Source organism: Saccopteryx leptura, chromosome 3, assembly GCF_036850995.1.
Source record: "Saccopteryx leptura isolate mSacLep1 chromosome 3, mSacLep1_pri_phased_curated, whole genome shotgun sequence".
In the NCBI taxonomy this organism is placed as follows: Eukaryota; Metazoa; Chordata; class Mammalia; order Chiroptera; family Emballonuridae; genus Saccopteryx; species Saccopteryx leptura.
In genome coordinates, this window is record NC_089505.1 from 354,218,273 (window position 1) to 354,245,626 (window position 27,354).

Genomic DNA, 27,354 nt, shown 5'->3' on the forward strand with positions numbered 1-27,354 from the left:
GTTAAATGAGGGTATAACTTCTCTTTCTGGTGATTGGAGGTGACTATTGAGTTACAATGAAAAGAGACCAAGGGGCCAGTGTTCAAACATGAATACCCCTCCCCCCATATTCTCTTTTTAAGTTTTACATCTATAAACAGGGGCCTTCCGATGTGCACCTGGTTATGCACTGCCAAACCTCTGCAGCTGCTATGTGGGGAGATATATACTCTTGGTCTTCTCTTGAATATGTGGTCTGGGAACGAGGCATGAGGCCTGTCAACAGCTGCTGCAGAAAGCACAGTGGCACCCAATGCAAGCACAAATGCAATTGATTTTGGTAAAAAAAAAAAAAAAAATTGGAAATATACATAAAGAATTAGAGTTGATTTAGAGCTCATATAATTAAGAATCATGACCGTGCTCAGTTCAAATCCTGTTTTTGGAATGATGCTCCCGAAGGTGTGTTCACGGCATGTGTACTCTTTCAGAGGGAGGCCGGGCTAACCTCTGGGGACACAGGCGATGACCACCACCAGCTTGTGGAACGGGACAGGAGCAGGCACTGGATGCTCGAGCCATTGAATGACAAGCAATTTTTCTTCAAGGTTATATCACAAAATCAGTTCCCCCAGCCTGAGAGAAGTAACGATCTACTAAGGATCCCTCATTTTATAATTTTTAAAAAAGAGTCCAGCATGTGAATACATTTTCATAGAGTTTGTGATTAAATTCAGGACACAGACAGATCCACGTGTTCTCGGACATCGCCCTTAGAGTTCCACGTCTGGTAGCTGCGCGTGTGCTGACGAAGCAAGGCCACAGGACGGCAGCCCACTTCCTTCCTTCGGTTCAAATGACTGAAACTTAAAAGGCTGTCAACAATGCAGAAGGCAACAAGCAGAATCCTCAGTGTCTTAAACGTTTAGGTCTACATCTCCAATTTGGGATTAATTCAACCATCTCCTGCTATCCCCATAGAAACAGTAGGGCTGTTTCTATCACTCTGCACTCTAGGCAGAAAGGCTTGGATTAACGAGCCTTTCCAAGACGCGTGTAAATGTCTGAGGTTTGGAACACAACAACAACAAAACAAACAATTAAAGAAATGGATCGCCCAAACCATTGGGTCCAAATGTGAAAAGAATGTTGTACAATAAGAAATAAGGTCTAAGTCCCCATAACACTGAAGAGTATGTTGAACTGCACTCAACTGCAATTCAATGTGATTCATATGTTTACTTTGAAATTTTCTTATTAGGTCTGTTGCCAGTGCCTATGTTCTAATGCTTGATGCATTTGTGGAAAGAGGGATATGAAGTAAGAATGCTTGGAGCTCTCCAAGATTTTAAAATAGCCTTTTTGTTGCTACTGAGACTCCAGATTGACAGAGCAAGCCATTCCTCGGTCTTTGTGCTGTTGGGCGGGAGGTCTACAGCTGGCCCCATACCCAATCCCCTTCATTATTTGTCACAGGTGAATTTTACCCTAAACATTTTAAGATCTCAGAAACAGTGCTTGCGCATGGCCCAGCATTTTCCCTGCAGGGCCAAGATGATGGCTAGAACAAAGCAGTGCTGAGACCACCCATCCAGCCATCTTCCCGAGCGAGAATCTGCGGGAAAGTATCTCTTTATTTCAGTCTTTTTTTTTTTTTGTGGCCGAACCACCCTGTGCACCTGGCCAGCTTTTCCTTAAGCTTCCCACAGGTGGTTAGCTTTCAAAAGAATGTCTCTGCACTAGAAGGAGTCATCAGAGCAGAACAATGGGAATGCAGCCCTCTCTGACCTTGAAGTTGGGCAGCGGCACCAGAAATCATGCACATTGATGAGGCAGGATTCCTGCCTCATCAGACAGTTTGCTGGCTGCAGGATTAGATGCAGATCTAAGGAGATTAAGGGGGCAGTGCTTGTCTTTGAAATAGAGACCCTCCTCGCCTTCCCAAGCTGTGCCCTGAGCGGAGGCAGCTTCTGGCCTTGTCCTCCTTGGTGGTCACCTGGGCCTTGTTTTGATTAGTCGCGTTGACCAACCATCTCGAGGAGATGAGAATCTCCGTCTCACTGGTGTTCAGCAGCAACCGTTCACCGAGATCAAGCTTACGAAGGAATTACCAGTCAGTATTGTTTGAGTTCTTTATAGAATACTTGAAATCTACCTACAGAATTTAGGTTAAAAGAAGAGATTAAAAAAAAAAATCACTAACAAAGCCTAAAAGTGGGGTGGAGAGAGCCGAGGGAAAGGTGAATTAAGACAGCCTTTAAGGCCTGAAGAAATGTCTGTCATTTTCAAAGATTAGATGTTCAAAAGAGACGATGGCAGCTTTAAGTCTGGTTGTCAAGTAACAAAATTGCCCTAAAGAATGCAGAGGAAAACACCACACAGAATGCACCGGAAAGAGGAGGTTCTGGTGAAACTAAAGGGCTATATGGGGTCTTAAAAACTTTTCTTCCATGAGAGGTTTTATGTGCCTATCCACAGTCAATTAAGCGATGTTTGCAGACAAAAAAAGACATTTGCGAGTAAGGGGGGAGTAAATCATTTGAGTTTATCCTGAGTCTATTTCCTCACCTAAGGTTGATATTCCTTCTCCCCTTGCATGTTAAAAAAAGGTAGAATTCCCTCAGAACTAAGGACTACGGGCCTTTGTCTGGGCAAATGAGAAGTGATTCTGGAGAGAGCCGTGTGCTGCTTACCCATATTTTGGAGGTAGCTGTCAGGGGTGTGGGAACACACCTCACAGAGCCTGAGCAGGGATTTGAAGACATGCCTTACCCACAAAGAAAGCTCACAGGGGTCCCTCTATTTAGGTGTGTCCTAAACCACTGAAGCGATCTGCTTTTCACCCCAGCAGAACCTGGATATTCTGCATATTTAAATTTAGCTCTGGAGCTGGAAGAAGTTAATCCCCTGGGGACCTCAGGGTGTCTGGTAATTATTCATTTCTGTTCATTCCTAAGAGTGCCTTTCCTGTCCACGTGGGGGTGTCAGCCTTTTAATAAGAGGCGTAGCACAGATTTAAGGAAGAAGTTAGGCATCAACCGTCCTTAGTCATCAACAGATTTATCTCGGACCTCCCTGTCTCCAGTTTCCTACCAACCTACACTCACCCAGCCGTTTCCGAGCTGCTGGGAGTTCAGATTTCCCACACACAGCTTGGGAAAGAAGGTAGCACAGCAGAAAGTGAGTAATTGTGGATTGACACATAACAACCCCAGCGTGTAAACTGGATCGTTGCTCCATGTTGCTGGTTTAGCTCGTGACTGCTCAGATTTTAGGCTACCATATTTTCAAAACTATCCCCGAAATGATGTCAGACAGAGGTGGACAGTTTGGTAAGCGGTAGTAGTTCACCTGCAAATAGGTGGTACTTGCCAGGAATTAAGGCTTTTTTTTTGTGTGTGTGTGTGTGTGTGACAGAGACAGTCAGAGAGGGACAGGGACGGACAGACAGACAGGAAGGGAGAGAGATGAGAAGCATCAATTCTCTGTTGCAGTTCCTTAGTTGTTCATTGATTGCTTTCTCATATGTGCCTTGCCCAGGGGGCTACAGCAGACTGAGTGATTCCTTGCTCGAGCCAGCGACCTTGGGCTCAAGCTGGTGAGCCTTGCTCAAACCAGATGAGTCTGCACTCAAGCTGGCAACCTCGGGGTCTCGAACCTGGGTCCTCCATATCCCAGTCCAATGCTCTATCCACTGTGTCATCACCTGGTCAGACTCATTGTCTTTAAAAAAAAATTTTTTTTTTTTTACTCTTTTCTATTTTCATCTTCACCCACCACCCCTTTGGAATTTTCTAGCACTCTTTTGACTCAAAAAAAAAAAAAAAAAGCTAGGAAACTCAGCTTATTTAATTGTTCAGAATATACTTTGCAAAAGCCAAGGTAGGTAAGGATGAACTACCATCATTTAATGGACATCGGCACTGCTGAGCATGGCCAGTTATCCAAGGGTGTTAGCCGTGGTCTCAGAATGTCCCTGGCTAAACCAATCAAGTCCCAGCGACACTATCTCAGCACCTGGCTGGTGTTTGGGTGCAGCAGCCCCAATTCTGTGTCCCCAGCACTAGTCCCTGTCTGTCCTACGTTACTCTGTTGGGAGGGGGGTGGAGGGGGGAATGCAGTCCGAATGCTACTTTCCTTATGGAAAAGGTGGGGTAGGAACAGTGTTTGAAAGGTAGAGATATTTCATAAGGGCAGGGAGAGTCTGCCTTGTCCACTGTTGCCGCCCCAGCGCAATGTTTGGCACATAGTAGGTGCTCAGCAGATGCTTGCTGAATAAAGGAAGGAACGAGAGGAGGAGGAAACCCTGCCATTGGAACTGAACCCCCCACTGGGGATTGGGATGTTATCGCCACGGGCCCTGGTGGCCAGGGTGTGGCTCCCCAATTCTGAGTTTGTAAAGAACTGTGGTCTGCTGAGGGCCCAATGGCCCTGTGGCTAACCCATTGAAGGGCCAGATCTTGGTGGTAGCTGAAAGCCCTCTGAGTTCCCTCCTGGAAGTCCCCTTGTTTGGCACTACAGCCTGCCAGGCCTGTGGTGAGTCATCCGGCTGGGTGACTCACCCCAGTCACGTTGGGATCTCTCTCTTCTTCCCTGCCAGGTTTCCAAATCTCAGTGTAAGTCCTTCTTTCACTGGGCTGTGATTCCCCGAGACCCCCAGGGGAGGCAAAATGTGGGAGGGTGCGTCTGGAGACCCCTTAAAATGCAAGGCTTGCTTGTGCTGGCGGGGTCCCAGTGCGGTTATACATATTCATAGAAAAGTCCACGATGCCTGTCAGTCCAGGCTAAGGCCAGGGGCATACCAAACACACTTTGCTGAGCTTTTGATTTAGCCTAATTTGTATTTTCAGGAAAAAAAGAAATGCTAAAGCATTATTTAGGGTCAGTCAATATGGACATTTTTCTAATGCTTCAAGATAAGCAATAAATAACAAGATTGGCCTTTTTCCCAGGACTGTGCTTTGTTGTAAGACATAGTGAAAAAATTAATTAGGTGTGGGTATAATCCTGGAAAGGATTAACAGGGACTAGTAGGTTCTCTGTTGAGGAAGGAACCTGGTGGGGTTGGGTCCTTTTCCTTCTGTAGGCATGCAGGAGTCACCTGCTGTTTCGTTCTGCTCTTTCCAGAGGGCTGTGACGAACTTGACCTAGAAAGCTTCCCACCATCAGATCAACAGGAAGACTGCATTCTGCTGCCCTTCACATCAACCCGCCATGGTCTTTGATTAGAAGAAGGCCATTTCCCTCTTTTTTTTTTTTTTTCTTGGAAAGAGCTCTTCTGTAGACAGCAAGGGTTGTGCACAATGGCCCAGAAGCCTCTCGTGTGGGAGTGGCCATGTGGCACGTGGTTAAGTTGTCGCTAGGTGGAGAAACCAGGAGCTAAGATAATACAATCAGCCACTTCCACTTCCCTTTGGGATCCAGTTGTTCAGTAAAGTGTCAAGAGGTGAAGTCTAACAGTATTGTGGCCATATTTACACCAATCTACCATAAACAACGGGGGATATGCTGGGAGTGGAGTGTCTTGGACAGTCTGAGCCAGAGATAGGGCAAGATTATTAAGAAAAAAGAAAACCGTTGTTTTCTCACAGGTACTGCACGTGCTGATGCGTCTTAGTGTCATGTCCTCCCGTAAAGTGCTTAAGAGTTGGACAGAACACCTTTAGATGTCGTAACTAACACAACCGAGACATGTTGACATTCCTACCAGGGCATAATACGGTAAACACTTCCACCGAGACTGCAGAACTGCTGTAATTTTTTTTTCTAACACATCATGCCATCTGCACACATAATAAAAGAATCCAGTAGTTGCCATGCTAACACAGGACTTCTAGTGAAGGGCACAGACAGCTCCCCGTGGGGCGCTTGAGTTATGCACAGTGATGTAAACTGGAAGCAATTTTCCAGCTCATGGTCTGCCAATGACCGCTTGCAACGAGTTGGCACTGCGTATTATGCACCTCATTTTAAAATCCACAGCAAACTAAGATTTTCCAAAGCCCATCAGTTAATCTGGTGAATCTGTCAACACTCCAATGGTATCTTCTGGCAGAGCCATGGGTTAGTCCTTCTGTGAAGAGCAGGTCATGTTCATATCAACTGGCAGGACAGCAGCTTGGAAGGCTCACCACGTTTATGGAGAACCCTCAGTTGAGGCTGCAAGAGGAAACAGGGGAAGAAGACACAATCAGTTTTTTCTTTATGTGCCCAGGTTCTGGGTGAAGCAGTTACACTATTCAAAAAAAAACGCTAACATCCTTAGGTCAAAGAGAAAGTATCTAGCAAAGATACTGGTCAGTCTACTCTAGACAAATAATGGTGGCTTGAATTCTTGATATGTTCTTCTACCATCTGGCAGAGCATGGCAGACATCCATCGCAGGGATAGGCAAGGTTGCCTGTGTTAACCTAAAAATAAAAGGCCTTTCAAAGCGAGAGGCAACCAGCATTTATTTGAGATGAAAATAGAAAAGAATCACTATTCAGGAAAGCACTGATTCAGGCAGAAGCCCAGATAGTGTTCCGATTAGTTGATAAAGGCAATGGGTATTTATGAGAAAGGGAAGGGGAACAGTTATATCAGTAGAAGGAAGGCATTTCTATTGGGGCAGATAAGCTCACAGAGTGATGCTAATTCAGAATAGCAATTTAAATGTTCAGGCCTGTAGTCATCAGAGAGTAGCCATCATATCTGCTTTCTTGTTATCCTTGCAAATAGTTCTTTGGGGCACGATGTCTTTTTAGGCCCAGTCCGAAGTTTCCTTTCTATTTTAAGATTCCAAGGTTTGAGGGATAAGACACAAGGTAGTTCCCCTGACATGGCAGCCCAGCTCTATGTGAGAGTGGCTCCGTTGATTCTTATTTACTGAATGGTTTTTAGTTTTTGACACCTGAAAGCGAGGGAAGAACCGGATCTCTGGAATTGGCATCCAGCCCTGACAGGGCTGTGGTTTGGGAAACCATTTCATACATGATAGGGTTTCATGAATTACTTAATATGGAAAAGAGCAGATTGGGAACTGTGTGAAGGCATTTTTTTTTTGGGGGGGGGAGGGGTGTTCATTCATCAAGAAGCTTTCCTGGGACATAACTTGGAAGGAAACATTGGAAGTAGTGGGTCTGAGGTTCCAGGTTTGCTGGTTGGAAAGTGAGGTTGGCTGAGCAGGTTGGAGACTAGACAGATAGTCATTAACATCTGTCCAGAGACTGACCCAGTTGAAATCCAACCCTGCTTTTGCCCTTGGGAATCCTAGTGTAGATCTTGATTTTCTCAATTTGTCTAATTTTTTTATTTTCTAATTTTCCTAGTATTTTATCTGGGTTCTCCCAGTTCCTATAAACAGGTCCTCATTTATTAGTTAAAAATAGGCATGCAATCTGATGTTGGCTGAGAAAAATCTCAATATTGGCTTTGCTTGACACACAAAATTAGCGCAAAATGAGAGTGGATAGCAAGAGTTCTTGATGTTAAAAACAAATCTACCTAGGTTTCCAAACTGGCTTTTTAAACCATGAGGAAATGCACAATTCATAAGCACATGTTTGATTAAAACTCGCTATTTTTGAGAAATAGCAAAAACAAAAGTACGGTACTGTGTAAGTATATTAAATATAGAACAGGAATGCGCACTACTGATGAGACTGTAAGGAAAGTAGAATACCAACATATGGCTGACGGCACTGCAAACTGGGGAAACAGTGCCAATTTATTAAATAACTATTAAAAATTCATACTCCTTGACTAAGTGATCCCATTCTAGGAATATATCCTAAGGAAATAATCTAAAAAAATGAAAGAAGCTATGCATGCAAATATGTAACCTAGAGGTTATTTATAATAGTGAAAAAACTGGGGAAAAAACCAGTCTCCTATTGTCAAAAATTCAGGTTAAGTAAATTACTATGTGTTAACAAGAGGGATGATTACATGGCTGCGGAAGGAATAATTATGGTGATTATGCAGCAACATGGTAAACAGTTATGATATACGGCAGTACAAAACTTACACATATGCATAGAAAAGAGCTGTAGGTGAAATAATGAAAACGCTAGGCTTTTATTATTGTCTTTACAATATTCTGCAATACAATCACAAAACTGGGGCTCAGAAGAGTGCAGAGTTGATCCACGAGCACTGATTAACTAAGCATCCCTGCTTATTTTTGCTTACTAATCATACCTTGAAAATAAATACATCACAGTTTCATTAAAAGATAGGTCACTAGTATTAACTGACGGGAGGGGATAGAAAACTGCGTGGATAAAAGCCTTCTGTCCTGGGCGACCAGCAAGGGAGCAGGACAGCCTGGGATAAGAATGACTTCTAGGAACCTGGTGGAGTTCAGTGCGCTGAGGACTTGCCAAAGAGAGCTCTGGTAAACATGGGACCTCAGAAAAGTTTTATTCAGAATATCCTATAAAATCGAATTTAAAACTGAATAATGATAATACAGTCAACTCTACTTCACTACTTTACTTTGGATCCCAAGTCAGGACCGGTGAACACTTTATCACAGTTATTGCTTCTCCAAATAACCATGTTTTCCACGGGAGTCTCTAATAGCTGATGGAAAGCAAACGTGTTTCACTTTAGCACGTAACAACACTTACAACCGCGGACATGAGCTGAGCCTGTCATACTTTAAAGCTCCTTCCTGTGGTTCCCTAATATATACTGCTCACATTGGGGGACATTTCAAAATGAATATGAAGTGATTAAAAAAAAAAGAAGCATATGATTTTTTTTTTTTTTTTTTTTTTTACTAAACAAGTACATCAGAAAAGCAAACAAGTCAAAGAAAGTTTTCAGATTATGCAAATACGATGCAAAACTAACTTTTATTTCATTGGTGAAAATGCACTATATACAAAAGGCTGAAAGTACTAGAGTATCAGCATGTTCCCTGATCCCCTAATTTTTATGAACTGTTTACTTCCTAGGATAGGTAAAATTACCCCCATTTTGTGGATAAGAAAACTGAGGCCCAGAGGTATTATATATCCAAGATCACAGATTTGAGAAGATCAAATCTATCGCAAACTAAGTTGTGTCCCACTCTAGTAACATGCGGGAGTGACAAGAAGAAATACACAAAATAGAAGCATTCAGAGCCTTTCTCCTATCTTCTAAATAGAATTCTGTGTTTACTGATAAGTCCAATCAGCACAATATGGGTCCTGCTGGGCAGAGAAGAAAATTGGAGGGTAAGTTAATTTGTATAAGAAAGGTTATTATTGGAAAGAGCAGATAGTCCTATAAGACATGAATACACACAGAAGTATAAGTCACAGAGAAACAGACTGGAGATTTAGGGAGAAACAAAGGAGATTTGGTTATGCTACCAAATGAGTGGGGACTTTAGAAGAGAAGAGTGTGCTATGGCACCATGCCCCCTAGACCAGTGGTTTTTAATGTTTTTACACTTGGGGACCTGGTTGAAAATAGGAGAATGATTTCAGGGACCACTAAGGCAGAAATTGCTCTGAGCATAAGTGACTTTGACTGAGATTGTAGAGTCTATAATCTTTACACAACAGCAGGGAGGTTCACTCCTTTGCGGTTGAAAAACACTGCCCTAGCCCATCTTCCCATGCAAGCAGAGCATTCATTGCTCTTTGATGCGTTTGCAGTTAGCTGAGTTTCTTTGGAAAGGGTCACCATGTTGAGTTGAGCTTTAAGTGGGAGCAAGAGGCCCCTCCCTGTTTACTTGGTTGAATGTGCAAGGTATGTGGCTAGAGGAAGGCTTAATAAACGACTTTTTGTCACAGATGTATAGTGACGGGCTCTGCTATCATCACTTCACTACAGATTTTCAAAATCTGCAACAGGAATCAGGTAAATAAAGCTACAACAGGTCAAATTGCAAAATGGAAGCTTGCATTAGATGGCTCTGCCTCTTCATGGGGGAGAGGAGAGCTTTGAGAAGACACACTGTTTGGCCCCACCTCCCGGGCTTTGGCTCTCCCAGACTCCTTCTAGCCCCTCATATGCATTACCTCTGCCCGGCCTTCCTCCTGCCTACAACGCCTTCCTTGCACACCCATTAACACTAGTGAACGCCTACCCTGCCATTTTTTTTAAGACCATGTCATGTAGCCCATTCTATACGAAGACGTCTTTAACCCAATATGCCCACGGGGGCATCTTAAATGTTTACCACCAACCGCACAACGGACACTTTATTGCAACCTTTCCCTCTCTCCTACACTTTCTGAATGTGATGTCAATGTCTTCTTGTTGTGTGACTTCCTAATGCAAAATGCAGTGCCAGATATACCGATAGTGCTTGATCAATGGTGAAATGAATGAAGGAGTGATGTTGAAGAGGAAGAGTTTTTCTCTCTCTCTCTCTCTCTCTCTCTCTCTTTCCCCCCCTCTCTCAGCTAAATTCCATACCTAGTCATAGTCACAATCCAACCCTGTAGCTCAGGTCTGCCTGTAGAGAGGGCATTGCTCTGGCTTCCTGCTTTCCATCCGGGGTCTGCTCAGGGGACCCATGCATGCTGGTGTTGGCTGCACACGAACAAGCAGCTAACAGATAGTAAAGGACTCTTCCTCAAACCTCTGTTTGATGGGCTGACATTACCAGCTTGGGCACTGTGGGAACCAATCTCCACTTTAGTCCAGTGGCTTCAAAGTTCGGATGGCTAGGGAAATATTAGGGTCCAGTGGTGAAAAGCATGGGCACTGAAATCGAGGATCTGGGTTGACACCCTAAGCTCATCACTTCCCAGTTCTGTGATGATGAAACGTGAATTTCTCACTGTCTCCACCTGTCCGGTGGTGATCATAATCGCCACCTCACTGGGTTGCTGTGATGATAAAATGAGCTCATAGAAACCCCAGCCCTTCGCATGGTGTTTGGCAAATAGTAAATGCCTGCTATTGTTTATTAATACTATCATCATTATTACAAATTCTAAAACATTCCTAGAGTAACTACACTTCTAAACAAGTCAGTGTTTCTGATGCCAAAGTTGGGGGCCAGGAAAAGGACACAGCGTGACTGGAGGTCAAGCCTTTGCACCTTCCAGACATAGATAACACTCTTCTCGCCTGCCAAGGCCACGGCCCACACTTCGCTTCTTCTCTCCCCTGACTGGTGCAGACATCCACAGACAGCTCCTTGATAAGCAGGGTTCACAGCAGAGGCAGGAAGGGGCTACCGGGAGGAGTGTCAGCCTCGCAGAGGATTCGGGAACGGATGCGGGACTGACTGTCTGTCCAGCTCCACTTTCCCTCTCCGGCGGCAAGGGGCCGAAGGGGCTGGCATGTCTGGAAAGAAGGGGAACTGTCGTGTGCCAGTAGCTTCACCTCTTTTGGGGGGCTGAAGGAAAGAAATAAGACTTCATCTCTGGAAAAGGTTGTGTAGTGTCTTCGATTCAAAAAGCAGAGCCATACTTTCTGTCAGCATCATTTATGAGGAATTTGGGGTGGCCCTGAGCTGCATTTGGATGTGGGACTATCTATAGAAGGTGTGAGATGCACATTCCAAGGAGTGATTTCCATGGTGGTTCCCACGTCACAGCCGATAACAAACAGAACTAAAGTTTATTGAGCAGCTGCAGTTGTATAGGCTGTCACTCATTGACTCCTCACCGCCAGCTCTGAGGCCTGAATTGCGCTGCTCTTGTAACATACCTGGGAAAAATGGGGCCAAATTCACTAGCTTGTCGCAGCCATACTGCTAGAAGGCATGGTGCTGAGACTAGAACCCAGATCTGTTCTTTTTCTTGTGCGTGTGTGACAGAGAAAGAGAGAGGGACAAACAGGGACAGATAGGAAGAGGCATCAAATCTTCATTGTGGCTCGTTGTTGCCGCTCCTCAGTTGTTCATTGATTGCTTTCTCATATGTGCCTTGACCCGGGGGCTACAGCAAAGCGAGTGACTCCTTGCTCAAGCCAGTGACCTTGGGCTCAAGCCAGTGACCTTGGGTTCAAGCCAGTAACCTTTGGGCTCAAGCTAGCAACCACAGGGTCATGTCTATGATCCCAGGCTCAAGCCAGCAACTCTGTGCTCAAACTGATAAGCCTGTGCTCAAGCCAGAGACCTTGGGATTTCAAAACTGAGTTCTCTGTGTCCCAGTCTGACACTCCGTCCACTGTGCCACTGCCTAGTTAGGCCAGATCTGTTCTTTCCACAAAATTCTCCTGACTCAACAGAAATGTGTTAGGGAAGCAAATTTCTTAACATAGGAGAGAAAGCGAGTGGCTGTGTTTGTTTAGAAGAATGCTCATCCAATGTGAATCCTATACTTAGAGTGCCATAAATGGAGGTTGGACCCAGAGAAAGCACGCTTCTGTTTAACGGGCTAAAACTTTTCCTATGTTTAAAGGAACAGTTCGCAACTGAGTGCATCTGGCAACGTCAGAACACATTTTTTGGTTGTCACAATTTGGAGGGGGTACTACTGGCATCTAATGGATATAAGCCAGGGACCCTGCTAAATAATCTAGACTGCATAGGATAAGGCCCCCCCTCACCCCAATTCAAAGAATTATCAGGCTCAAACTGTCAATAGTGCTGAGGCTGGTTTAGAGGATACAGGTCCTGGTTTATCTTCTCTTCCTGGGTGTGAGCCAAATACATCATTCCTAAAATAGGCCAGGATAAAAACCAACTTATGTGTGCCACTTGTGCGCACAGGAAATAAGGCTAATTTCAAGCCTCTTTCCCTTCTTCTATTCGTCATTGCTCATTTTATTTGATTTTATATTCAATGTAATCAAAACCTCTAATACTAAATCATTTCCTAACTTTTAGAACTCTCACAGGCATGCCATTACAAGAATCAAGATTGGATGATTTAAACAGGTATGCTCAATTAATTAATTAGTATGTATGGGGCAAGTTAGGAGATAAAAAAAGAACAAAGGAAGATTTATGTGGCAATAAAACTAAACTGTGCTACCAGCCCGTTGGTGGGAAAAGTCACACACAGTCTCACTTGTACTGGTTTCATTTCTGCCACTACTTACCCCTACTGACTGTTGAGGCGGGTGTTCGCCCCGAGAGTATGATTACAAAATCAACCCTATCCTCTGACTACGTGAAGACTGAAGTCAGAACCTTAGGCCCGTAGGTATCAGGATGGCAGAGGACTTGGGCTAAGGGCAATAAAACATATAATGCACGCACACCTGTGACTTACTTTAACCCCCAGTAAACCGGAAACCACAATGACTTTCCAGTGGTTAATTTTGTGCGTCAACTTGACTGATCCACAGGGTGACCACATGTTCGGTTAAACACTATTCTGAGTGTGTCTGGATGAGATCAATATCTGGATCGGTAGACAAATAAAGCAGACTTTCCTCTCTCCTGTGGGTGGTCCTCATCCAACCAACGAAGGCCTGAGTAGAACAATGGCTGAGTTAGCTAGAGTGGATTCTCTCTGTCGGTCTTTGAGTTGGGACATCAGTTTTCTCCTGCCTTTGGACTGGAACCTATACCATCAGCCTTCCTGGGTCTCCACCCTACTGACCTCAGATCTTGGGTCTTCTTAACCTCCATAGTTGTGTGAGCCAATTCCTCTTTCTCTGACTCTCTAGATATCTACCCATAGATATAAGTATATAAATATATCCCCTGCTGGAGAACCAATATCTCTTATTGGTTCTGTTTCTCAGGAGAACACCAACTAACAGAATCTATAGAAAACAATGACCACAATAGCAAGCACTAGAGCAGGGGTCCCCAAACTTTTTACACAGGGGGCCAGTTCACCGTCCCTCAGACCATTGGAGGGCCGGACTATAAAAAAAAACTATGAACAAATCCCTATGCACACTGCACATATCTTATTTTAAAGTAAAAAAACAAAACAGGAAGAAATACAATATTTAAAATTTAAAAACAAACAAGTAAATTTAAATCAACAAACTGACCAGTATTTCAATGGGAACTATGCTCCTCCACTGACCACCTATGAAAGAGGTGCCCCTTCCAGAAGTGCGGCGGGGGACGGATAAATGGCCTCAGGGGGCCTCATGTGGCCCGCAGGCCGTAGTTTGGGGACCCCTGCACTAGAGTTAGCCAAGCACTAACCTGGTTCCATTTTGCAGCAACTCGAGAAGGTAAACCCCATGACCTCACCAGAGGCACACATAGGAGATACCGTGGGTTTCATTCTATTCAATAGATCGCTGCAATAAAGCGAGTGTCCCGACAGGTAGAGGGTCTTGTGTCAGTTTGTAAAAAAATGCGTCTGTGAAGCACAATCAGATGAGGTCTACCTGCGTACAGGTGAAGAGAGTCAGGCTCGGGGAGACCAAGGATCCAACACTGGCCTCAGCTCTTTGGCCAGTCTGTGACTCTGTCAGGAGCCTGTGGCTTCCAGAAGTTCTGGCAGGAAATTAGGGACCCCCAGACCCCATGAGAACATTTCCAGGTAACCATTTGTACCTAGACGGGATAGGAAGGCCTTGACATCTATCCCCTCCTCTCTTAGTCCTTGGTTTCATTGTTTCAATTAGAATGTGATCAGCTCCTGATTATAAAAGGACTCTCTCTGCAGTTGACTCTGCAGTCCTCACTGGTTTGGGCTGACACCACTCCTTAGGAAGTTTGAGAAGGTTCACGAGATGACTGAAGCTGACCACCATCACTGCCGCCACCACCATCACCACCCACCCACACACACACACACTCACACTCACACTCTAAGAGACACTTGTATGCAAACTATGCCTCTCTTTGCCTCAGCCCCAGAAAACCCCCCAGCAGCACTGTGTTTGTCCCTTACTGTTCAACTACAAGTAAAGCTGCTAGTCTACACTACGTGGCTCAAAACCCTCTTGGAAACTGACTCTGGCCCCTGTGGGTTATAAATTGAGTCTCTGGATTCCAGGATTTTAAGAAGTCTGAGATTCTCAAACTTGACTGCAGCAGACTCATCTGAAAAAGGCTCTTACAATTTCTATTTCATCCAGCCTCCCTTCCTTCCCATTGACGAAGCCCATCCAGAGGGAGCCCTGGAAATCTCTGTTTAACCAGCAGTTCAGTGATTCTTAGGAAGCCGGCTTGGCACAAATCCCTGGAAGGAACACCTATGTCTTTTCCCCAGTACTCAAATAGCAGTTACCTGTCCTCTAGACAGAGAGCAATGGGCAGACAGTGGGGAAATGGGCTTATAGTCTTCTTTACTCCATATAATAAAATGCCAATATAATAGAGTGCAGTGATCCAAATATTGTGGTTTAGAAGGGTGCAGACAAGACCTGAGCAAGCTCTCCAAACCATTCCAAGTCCTGGGGACTTAGATAGCTTCTATCACCCGGTCTTGTTTAGTTTCCCCAGGTCGATCCATGCATCAATGAACCAGGTAGGGAAGCAACACTTATTCCATTGGGCACTTACTAAAGTGTCAGACCTGCACAATCTGTATCATCGTATATATTGTTAGAATCACCTGATGACGTGTCCGTCTTTAGGCTAACATCTCTGGAACTTGACTGTACCAGGAGAGCTTGATAAAGCACAGCTTTGAGGCACCAAATGGGAAGAATCAGATTCAGTTGGTCTGGAGTGGGTTTGTGACTTTGTGTCTCTCGCCAGCTTACAGGGGACATGTATGTTACTAGTCTGAGATGCCACCATACAGAATCTCAGAGTGGAAGGGTGTGACAGACAGTACTTCTCACATTTTAACAAGATACACAAACAGACGCTCTTTAAGCACCACTGCTCCTAACCTCAAGCTTCTTAGAGGAAAAAGTATGCCTCATTCTTCTTTCTGAAGCGTGAGGCGGTATGCCTGGACTCTCGACAGTGCTCCTAAATGTTTGTTGAATGAATGAATGACTGTATGGTGAAAGCTACATGGGCTGAGGTTAGCAGTTTCCTAAATGAAGGGCAGAATTAGTTTGGGGGCCATAGCATTGTTCTCTAATGAGAACTGGTTTAGGAATTCCAGCATGTGCAAGTGTCTCAATCTATGAATTCTTGGCGATAAATTCAAGACACCTATCACAGTCAGTCTCAGGGCATGATTTCCCCGGGAAAACGGCAAAACCGCCCTCAACTTTATGGCTGCCTTGAACCGGAAGCCTGCTGACAATAGTAGCTACTACTTGCGCCACATGAATATGGATGACCCATTTCTGGGAGACAGTTTCCAGGCCAGATGCTCTCAGCAGGGCGGCATTTGTACAGCCAATTAGAGGTAACCCCGGTGATTCAATTCTATGCACTGGACAGAGGCAAGCATCTTGAGTCATTAAATTCCAACAGCCGCTCTTAAAGGCCACAGAACCTTCCAGAAGAGAACTCTGTCCACTGGCTTAAACAACAACGCATCTCATGAGAGGGCATGAAAATACAGTTAGATGTTTAATCCAAGTTGCCACAAAAATTCCTCCCTATCACTACAATGTCTGACGAGCTGGGAGATTATATTCTGAGCGACTGTGTCCTAATATCTCACCCTGCATTGAACTGCACCTCCCTTGGTCACAGAGCAGGGGCCCTGGGTGTCTGTTGCCTGTAGTTGTAAGTCAAGTCCCTTCTCTTTCTTTTTTAAAAAGTCCATCTATTCCCCTCTTTGTCTTTCTTTCTTTCTTTTTAGTGAGATAGAGACAGATAGACAGACAGGAAGGGAGAGAGGAGAAGCATCAGTTTTTTTGTTGCGGCACCTTAGTTGTTCATTGATTGCTTTCTTGTATGCGCCTTGATTGGGGGCCTGCAGCTGAGCCAGTGACTCCTTGCTCAAACCGACGACCTTGGGCTCAAGCCAGCAACCTTGGACTTCAAGCCAGCGACCTTGAGCTTCAAGCCAGTGACCTTTGGGTTCAAGCCAGTGATCATGGGGTCATGTCTATGATCCCACGCTCAAGCCAGTGATCTTGCACTCAAGTCGGCAACTTTGGGGTTTCAGATCTGGGTCCTCTGCGTCCCGGGTCAATGCTCTATCCACTGTGCCACCATGTGGTCAGGCTTGTCTTTCTCTCTAATCTTATTTTAATCTCCAAGGCCTCTCTGTTGACCAGTCCAGTTCGCTTCTTCATGGAAAAAAAAATGTTCTTCAAGATTCACCTCTATATCCAAAAAGTCCTCCATACCCTGCAGCCTTTCAAAGAGAAGGAGGAGAGCGTACTTTTTAATGAGTACAAGTACACTTTAGTGTTCCTCCTTTTGTACTCTGAGTCTCAAGGGGCTGGAAGGATCTCTCCGAACAGTGCTGAACAAGCTCAGTAAATACGAACAAGCTGATGACAACACTGGATGCCGCCGTACAGAAGCTCAGAGTGGAAGGGTGTTTCAGAACAGGGCTTCTCACATTTTCATGTGATTAGGAGTCACCTGTGTATCTGGTTAAAATATGAGTCACCTGGGTATCTTATTAAAATGCAGATTGTGCCGGTCTAATGAGCGGGCAGGTGACACCAATGCTGGTCTATGAACTACACTGAGAGGCATGGCCACCGAGACCCTAAACCTAGAGCAACCCGATCCCACGGAGCCCTCTGCTCTGTCCAGTGTGGCAGCCATTACCCACATGTGGCTCATGCCTGGTAGAAATTAATTTTAAAGTTCATTTAATTTTAAGTCTTTAAAATTTAAATGGTGACATGCGCCTTGTGGCTACCATCTTGGACAACGTAGCTTTGAAGAGCTGAAAACTGAGACTGAGAGATTGGGTAGAAAGGTTTTAGAAAGAAGAAACCTTAACAGCAAGGTGAAGCCCCAAATGTAGCCAATTCATTCTGACCCCCCCCCCCCGCCCCATTCCCCTCCTGCTTTCTGTAGGGAGGGGCTGGAGGCTTCCCCTCTGTTCTGCATCGTGTTCCCAGAATCACTCCATAAACAAAATAGTAATTAGGAAAGACTTTATAAACATTCTGAAGTGCAGAAGATTATCTCGTTTACAGAAACCCTTTTGACTTGGCAAAACCAAGCAAAAACATCTTCTGAGAAACAGTTCTCTTGTTATGGGTCCTTTCACACTGGGGCATGTCTAGTAGGATTCTGAGAATGCGCTCCTAAGTTATTTTTTTGCTGTGGGTTTTGGCCCTTTGGCCTGGAACACAGGGGAAAATACAAACAGTCCAGTATTCTAGAAGAACTTAAAAGGAAAAATCTCCGTTCAAGTCGAGTTCTCCCCAACGGGAAGCTGCTGGGTAGGAACAGGGAAGGGTTGAGCTTTGTTTAAGCTGGATTCGTCAGCTCTCAGCAGGCTGTAGTCTATTATATATTCCAGTTAACAAGGTTTGGGGATCTTCCCTAGGCTGGTGATTACTAATTTCTATTGCGGAAAAAGTTATGAGGCTTGGATGTCTTAATGATAGCAGGTAATTTCTCTGTTGGCAGAGTTACAAAGCATGTTGCTAAGAAAACTGCATCATTTGGGCTATTTCTTTTGTGTACACTGTTTCCCCTTAAAGAATCCACTTGGGATGAGTTGCAAACCTACCTGGGGACCCTTGTGATTAATTGCTTGAACTGGCTGGAGGCCATCAGCATGATCTTGCAATTTACCAGGTTCCATACAGAATTATGAAACTGAAGGTTTAACGGGATTTCAGGTAATAGAGCCCAGATGTCCAAGACTATGATGTTTGAAATTATACTGCTTGCAAGGCTGTAGGGCTTAAACCTTATTTATTTCTTGCTTAGTAGATGTCCCTGTTCCCATCCTTATGTCATCTTGGACCAGTCAAGTGCTAAGGCCCTCATCTTGACATATGAGAGGCCATCATGGACACGCACCTACAGCCAAGAGCCTTGAGGCACGCATGCTCCCCACCTGCCTGCCCAGGTCCTTGGGATTTCCTTTCAGCCAAGAATATGGTAATTAAGAGCCCTAGCACGTTGCTGCTATGTAGCACTTCACTTCCAAACTGCTTTCACCCATTTAATTACATTTTATTCTGTCAGGGTCCAGGAGAAATAGGTTGAGACAGGTATTATTATCTCCATTTGGGGGGGAAACCAAGGTACACAGAAGGGGAAATAACACCCTTAAGAGCCAAGGCGTCCTGTTTCCCCGGGGTTTCTGTGCATCATTGCCTTTAGGCCCCATAACGGCTTTGAGGTTGATATGACTATCAGCTCCACTTTGAAGCCGAGAAAACCTCGGCACGCAGAGGTCGACCGCCCTGCTAATAGCTGATGGAGCCAGGATGAAAGCTGGTCCTCTGGCTCTCGGTTGAGATGAGCTGCCTCCTCCCTACGGAGGTATCATCCACATCACAGACAAGACCTGGAGCCTGTTGTTGCTAATGCAGCATTCATTTCTCATCATTTGTAAGACAGAGGAAAAATCCCAGGCACAATTTTCTAACAAGATGACCCTGTATTCCTATTCCCTGAGCAGAGGGGCATTCTGCTCACTGGCATCCCATTCGATAAGAACACCCAGCCTGATATCCCGGGACCTTTGCGGTCATGCTCAGTGTGTCCTGGCAGCCTTATGCACTCCCGACACAGTGACTGAAGAGATTTGTCCCCTGCTGCCCGTCCTTTGTTGACTTCTTCCTTCCTGACCCTCCTGCCCAAATTCTCCCCTTTTGAGAGGGCCAGCAGGCAGGCCACTTCAAGAAGGCGTCCCATAGTCACACAAAGCTTCTCGCCCTGTCCTGAAACTCCATACGTATGAGTTTGTTGAGGGGATGGGTGGACAATGGAATAAATGAACGTCATTTCTCCATCGCTGTACCAGGCACTATGTGAAACCCAGGGGGGTATAAAGATGAGTCCCCTTGTCCTCAGGAGGCTCCCAGTCTAATGAGGTATACGTACGAACACAAGAAAGCCACTACGACATAAAGCCCAGCATGCTATTATAGAAGGGCGGGGTTCCAGGAAGCAGCGAGAAGTGGGGGCTGCTCAGTGGTGTTTACAGATACGCCTGGGAATTCTGCCCACACCTTACTTACCCTCCTAATTTGGGAAACTTCATGTTTGTATTTTATGCACCTTTGTACAGCCTTTGAGCAATCGCCACTGTCTCTGAACTGAGCAACTATACAATGGATATTGAAGAATTGTAGTAGAAGTGATTGAGTCTCTCTCATTCCGGTAGGGGCGGTCTGGAAGCCTTCTCCCCTCCCATCTTTCCAGTGGAAATGCAGAAGATAGAGGGAGGTGCTTGCTGCTGTCCGTGGCCCGACTGGAGGGGGGGGGGGGGAGACAGCTCCTGATGTTTCTATGGGGTCAGTGCCCAAACCTTTGTCTTCTGTAATGGGCCAAGGGAAGTAAATGGGCTGACTTACAATTATAGTTTAGACAAATCTTCCCCAAACCTACTCCTGTTCTCAAGGGGTTCTTCTTTAAAATGATCCCTATTTCAGAACCGTTACTCTGATTATTCAGGATTACGTGGTCCCTCTTAAACTCAGCACAAATAAGCCTTTTTATTAGTTATTCTTCTCAACAGGATTGGGAGGGAATCTTAGGCAGTGCCCAGCCCCACACAAGGCTCTCTCTCTCTCTCGAGAGGTCAAGTTTGGTTTTTGGAGACTGTAACAGCATTTCATTCATATGTGTGAAGTTCGTTGGGGACAGTAGGTGGGACGGCTGTCACTGTACAACATTCGTATCTTCCCAGAACCACCAAGCTGTGTCGCCCTATAATTTTTTTTTAATTTATTAATTTTTATTAGAGCGAGAGGAGAGAGAGAGAGAGAGAGAGAGAGAGAGAGAGAGAGGAAAGATATAGAATAGAGGGAGGAGCAGGAAGCATCAACTCCCAGATGTGCCTTGACCAGGCAAGCCTGGGGTTTTGAACCGGCGACCTCAGCATTCCAGGTTGATGCTTTATCCATTGCACCACCACAGGTCAGGCCTCACCCTATAATTTTAAGGAGTCAGAGTGGAATAATGAAAGTAATAGGTTCTTCCACTGGCTAGTTTTGAGGCTGGACTGAACCTCTCTGAGACACAGCCGTAAAAGGAGGAAATTCATGTGTGTTTTGCGAATGATTTTGTGAGAATTTTTCAATGAATCTAACATGCATTTTTTTGTTTGTTTAATGTACTACTCAGAAAGAAAGAAAGAGAGAGAGAGAGAGAGAGAGAGAGAGAGAGAAAGAAAAAAAGAAAGAAAGACAAATCCACTGCTAATTAAACTATGACACAAGGATTTCTTAATAATCCTGGACAACGCATGATAATAGGTTTTTGCTGCTTTCGTCCTTCCATTTTTCCAGAAGAACCTGGCAATTTCTCTCTCTTCAGTTACAAGCTTGTGTACAACAGGCCCATCCTCTTTCGTGCATCCCAGTGATAAAACCCATCACACCTTCATCCACCTGTGATATCTTAAGTAGTGCAAGGCTCACACTGGCTGCTTTGCAGAAATATATGAAAGTGAGGTCAGGCCTTCAATGTAGCACATTTGCTTCATGAATGCTGCTCTATTTCAGTGGCTTTTGGCATACAAGATACATATTTGGTTCAATGTCAAATTATAGTGTAATACTTCCTAAGCATTTTTAAATTGCAATTAAACTCAACAGGTGAAGTTCTAATAGCATATATAACTTGACTGAAGTGATGGAAAATATAAATAGTGATAGCCAAGCTCATGCATACAGAACTGCCACTTTACCTATAGAGACTCTACGGCTGCCCAGATGATCAAATATACCACTCAGAACTGTTAAAATATGAAAATAAGGACATCTCAGATGCAATGAGATACAGTAAATGAAAACGTATGTGGGTCTTCCACCCAACAGATCGATGGCCACCCAATCTCAGATTCCTTCCCATTGAATAAAGGAGAGTGAGCCTCAGAGCAGTGCAGGGAGATGCACTCTAATTTTGCAAAGAGATAAAATACTGGATTTCAATCTGATTCTTGTTGAGTGAAATTTATATTTCAGAAACTATGAGACTATGAACGATCTCCAGAGAAATCAACGTTATTTTCCCAAACACGATGTGAGAGATGGCTGCAGATTCTTTGCTGCAGCCCCTTCGCCTACACCCTATTGAGAAGTGGGGTCTTTTCCCCTCCCCCTTGAGTTGGGGCCAGGCCTGAGTTGGCTTTGTCCAGTAGAGTATGGCAGGAATGGGATTGGGCCAGTGTCGGTTTAATATTCAGGAGGACTGGAAACTTTAGCTTCCTCCCCTTTAAAACTCAGTCACTGTGCTATGAAAAAGCCAAGGAGCTACATGGAGAGGCTCACACGGAGGAGAGCTGAGGCCTCCAGCTGACATCCCCGCTGAGCAACCCGCCATGTGCCCGGACTAACTTGCCAGCCAGTTGAGTGCTCCATCTTGGGTGTGGATGGATCTTCCAGCCCCTGCTGATAGTGTGTGGGGAAAATATAAGTGGTTCCTGCTGAGGCTTGCCTGATTGCAAAATCATAACCAAATAATGGCTTAAATATGCAGTAGTTTGTTATGCATCAGTAGATAATTGAAAGTCACTACCTTGTTAATTTTCATAGATATTCTATTCTAGAACCTCCAGGAACAAAACCTGGAAGTGAATCTAGGTCTTCTGGCTCCTGAACTGAGACCTTCACACAGTGGTTCTCAAAGTGTGCGCCAGGGCGCACTGGTGTGCCCTAGAAGATCTCCAGGTGTGCCCTATGGTATTCCAGAGAAATATGTGCCTGTTGGGGACCAAAAAACCAATAGGGCTTTTGGAGTTTAGATTTTTGGGGGACAGAAGTGTGGGGAATTGCCTGTAAGCTGACAGTCTGCCCAACCCCCCACCTCACTTGTCTGATTAGGTTGCAAAAGGCTGTTAAGCTGTGGTGCTGGATTGTTTACACTACTCCCCATGTCCTCCAGAAAGACTGGAGGCAAGTTTCTTCTATCCTTTGTTTGGTATAAAGTTAAGATGATATGTATGGAGGGGTTTTGCACTCAATACACAAAATTAAGAGCAAAAAGAGAGGAATTCTTCAATGTATTGAAGAGGAAATGAGAGTTTGCCTTTCAAATATATGCCCAAACATTGAAGAAATTGCTAGGACACATCAGGCTCATGTTTCTCATAAACACAAGAATGAAAAAACTTAACATGGGACCTGCTGAATTTACTAAATCTTACCAAGAATGTATTTCTCTATATATAAAGATAACTTTTTTGTCATTTTTTAATTTTTAACCCAAATTCTAAAAAGCATAACTAAGAAAATGTAACAAAATATTTTTTAATGTCAGAATAAATTTAATTTTGTAGTATTTATTTCATTTAATTACCATAAAAGCACACTTGAACTTTATATTTTTTCTTTAATATTTGACTTAATTATTATAACATATTTCTCAGAAACTTGTATACAGTGCATCTACAATTATTTGTAGGATTTTAAAAGCGCCCTGACTTCAAAAAGTTTGAGAACCACTGCCCTAGCATAATTATTCTGCACACTGGAATTATTAAGGGACAAGCATGGCTTGTAGGACTCTACTGTCTTATACCTCAGCTGTCATCTGACCATATAATAAGAAGGGTCTAGGCTAATTCTAGGAAAGAAATAGGGAAGAATTAAAAAACACTAAAGATAGGAAAGTTTCAGTGTAACACACATAAACACACACACACACACACACACACACACACACACACACACACACACACACAATCTTAAAGCTAACTTGGAATTTGGAAGCCAAATTCATGAATTAGATGCAAATGCCTCTGCGACATTCCCACGCTTTTCAAGATATCCTGTGGAGGCCTCAAGGAATAAGATTCTAGAGGAAACGAGCAGGCATGGCTGGGGGTTCAGTCATCTCAGTCACAGGTTACTCAGAATGGAATCCCAAAAAGACAGAGATGACTGATTGACAGAACAGAACACAGGGAGTGGCATCAGTCATGCCCTCGTGACCGAAAGGCCCCACACGGGGACAGAAGTCTGGCTGACCACAATGTCACCTTCGACAGCAACCAAGTATATTTCACATTGCTGTTCACTTTCTACACCAGGATGTCGGGATTTTTGTTTTGACATCTAGCAGCTGGAGTACCGAGGTCACGCTTTCTGCAGCACACTGAAGCTGATGGTGAGCATGCGCGCCTGCGTTAGGGACTGCTGTGTCTAAAGAGGCTTCTGCAGACAGAGATTCTCTGTCTCGGAGAAACTCCAAACATCACTGAAGCGGGAAGCATTTTAATAGGTGTATACACAGGATGCCATCTACCACGCATATGGATATTAGAAACTTGGCGTTAAATTTATTTTGGAAAGCCAAAGTGGGGGGGGGGGGCGGAAAGAAAAATGCAGACAAAGTACTGAATTGCAGACGTCTGGGGCCATGCAGTGAAGGAGCATGTGTGCTTGAGCACAATAAGTATATTTAGTGTTGAACTCAATACCAAGAGCTCACTGGCTGGTTGATGACAAAGCTCCCATTTCTTAACAGAATCTGAAGTGGAGGAGACAGTGCTCAACAGCATGTGGACATGACGAATCAGAGAGGAGGGGGGAGCACAGAGGGACAATGGCTGGAGGGGGAGGTGGAGGTTGGACAGGACCATTCCTTAGATGGGAGGTTAAACAGGAAGTCTTAGAGGGAAGGGCAGTTTATTTGAAACATTAAGAAAAAATCTGAATAAAGATGATCAAGCTAGGGGAACATAATTTCTCTACACATGGAAAAAAATATATATATTTTAATAAACCAAGTTATAGTCAAATTCCTCTATTTTAAAAGTTAGGCTCTGGCCATTTCCATAACCTAAAAACAGGTGTTGAAAAACTATAGCATCTATAAGGTAATTCTAGCCTATCACCTGTTTTTGTAAATAAAGTTTTATTGGAACACAGCTACACCCATTCATTTATGGTGGCTTTCAAATTATAGTGGAAGAGTTGAGTCCTTGCTACAGAGATCACATGATCCATAAAGCCTACAATATTTACTGTGTGGTTCTTCACAAAAAGAGTTTGCTGATTCCTCATGTAGAGTACAGAAATAAATCTAAATGTTAATGAAAGGCTTTAAGAAGTTTATATATTGCAAGAAAAAATGGCTGTTACCAAGTGCTTTCTGGTCCACGCAATGCATGAAGGGTCCTTTCATTCTCGCTCAGAACAAGTTCTGGAAGTAAGCTAGTGGACAGAAGTAGCAGGACCTAGAGATAGTACTGATTAGTAGTAGTTGGTAGAGGATTGGAGAAATAGAAAAAGTACCGAACTGCAGCAGTCTGGGGCCATTTAGTATAGCAGCATATGTACTGAAGCATAATAAAAAACTGATGAGCACAACGAGAGATTTAAAAAATTTATTTAAGTGCTTAAAAGAGTAAGTTTTAGTAATATGGAAAACTGTTAAGTGTGGGAGCTTATTCTGAATGTTTCTTGATAAATATCAGCCATGCATAAATATGGTGCGAGACTTCAAGAAACCACTGATAAGACTTTGTGCGAATAACATACATACACTATTCTTCACCATACACTCCCCTGTTAGTGTTTCCTCTCCAGTCCCCGGTTCCAGCTTTCATCTCTTAGGCCCTTGCAACAGTCTGTTATCTAATCTCCAACTCTCTATTCTTCTGTGTTAATCTACTCAAAACACTCTTACCAGATTAGTCTCCCTGAAAGAACTACCTGCCTTGTTCATCAGCACACACCAAGTATCTATCCACTATGGGCAAGAGATAGCGCTAGATTCCGAGGGAGACTCAGAGCAGGATAAGGGAGCTTCTGCTCTCTAAGTACTTAACATACTAGGGAGGAATGACAGTATTTGATTGTCGGGAGCCGATCCACTAATGCTGGCTAACTAGGTCACAGCAGAAGAAGATCCACAACTGCTGGTTGACAAAGTCACAGCAAAAGAAGATAGAGTCACCGCAGTAAAGACCAACAGCTGCGGGTTGACAAAGTCACCGCAAGGAAAGGCATGATACTTCCCCCTTTAATCTTTTGAATTAATCTGGCCTTATATCCCCCCTTTTTCTGGGTGTGTGCTATTATTTGTGGCACAGGGATAATAGTACCGTACTTTCCCTGTAGATTTGTAGTAATTTCTTTGGAAATGAGACAGAAGGTGTAAGTTCCACAGAAAAGCCTGTAAGCCCCTTGAACTGGGCTCATAGACATAAGAGGCTGGCTATGATATCCCTCATAAAGGGTTAAGTTTGTAGGAGAATTCCTTCTTAATCATGTTAGAAAGAATAGATTGTGACTTGTGACTAGGTAGGAGGCAGTGGCTGTGTACAGAGCACCTCTCGGCCTTCACTTAATTCAACATTTTTCCTCCTAGCCTTTTCATGTAATAGAGTAAAGAAACATTCCTTTCTTCTTGCTTATTTGATCTGCAGATAGTGATACACTCTGAGAAGAATAGAGGTAGAACTTAACTAGTGTTTAAATATAATAAATAAGTAATATTTGACTAGACAATAGTATCTTAGGTAAGGTATAATAAAATGGCCCATTGTGTGGCCTAGGATGAAAGCGCAGTCAGCAAGAAAAGAATGTTTTACTAAGAGAATTGTCTTTTGACTAAAGGCAATTGCTAGGCTTTCTCAATGAGATGTTCTCATAAGATTTACATACTTTCCAAAATTCTTTAATAATGAGAGAAATGTAGGGAAATCCATAGAAGTAATAACAATTAATGTCTTATGTTGCTACTAGGCTATCTTGCAAGTGCACTCTGTATATCTTTGGGTGAAAGCTATTCTTAATGTTCTGTCAATTTCTTTATAGGCAAGCCTTTTAGAATCTTGTGAGAAAAAGTAGGACACTGCTTAAACTCAAAGCCATTTATCTGAGCAAACGGTTGTCCATTGTTAGTCCTTAATAATCTCGTCTGCTAATCTCTCTCTGCCCCTTAACTCACAACAGCAGTAAAGTTAGTTAACTTTTAGTACTAATACCTTAAAAGCTTTTACCGATGTTGTTATCACTATTCAAGTTATTTTGTATTTTGAATGATTTGCTACCTGGTTTGTAATTTATAGATATAAATTAACTGTTATCCAGAAACATGTAAACATAGTGAAACAGAAGCAATGATTAACACCATGTAATTGTGACTCAGTGTGTGTGTATAAAAAGGGAGCTATACTAGCATTGAGCAGAGATGCCTAGCAGTAAATGCTAACTAGAGAATAAAGAGAAAGAAAAGAATTCGGCTCTCTCACTCGATTTCGCCGACGCCGTCTCTTCCTGTGGGACCCCTGGATCCCCCCCGGGGCTGGACCCCGGCATTTGGCGCCCGAACAGGGACCTACAGGTAATCCCCCCTCGTTGTCTCGGGACGGCTAGGACTCCACTCAGGGTGCTGCAGACCCCCCTGTAAGAAAGACAGGGTGAGGATAGGTGGAGAATTTCAGAACTTAAGATTTTGAGAAGTCATGGGCCATACTGAGTCTAAAGAAAGAAGACTCTTTATGAAAGTTATTAAGTATACACTTTCCCAAAAAGGAGTTAAGGTCTCCTCTAAACAAGTAG

General features: G+C 43.9%; 1 protein-coding gene across 2 annotated transcripts in view; it reads right to left on the reverse strand.

Annotated features, from left to right (window-relative positions):
- Positions 1–324: 324 nt before the first annotated feature.
- The window catches only part of SAMD12 (sterile alpha motif domain containing 12), a 406,813-nt gene continuing 379,783 nt past the window's right edge, over positions 325–27,354 (reverse strand). For both annotated transcript variants that reach the window (XM_066379393.1, XM_066379391.1), the window contains one exon: positions 325–6,138. In XM_066379393.1, coding sequence (XP_066235490.1) covers positions 6,116–6,138 — 23 coding nt within the window. In that variant the 3' untranslated portion in view covers positions 325–6,115. The remainder of the gene's footprint in view (positions 6,139–27,354) is intronic.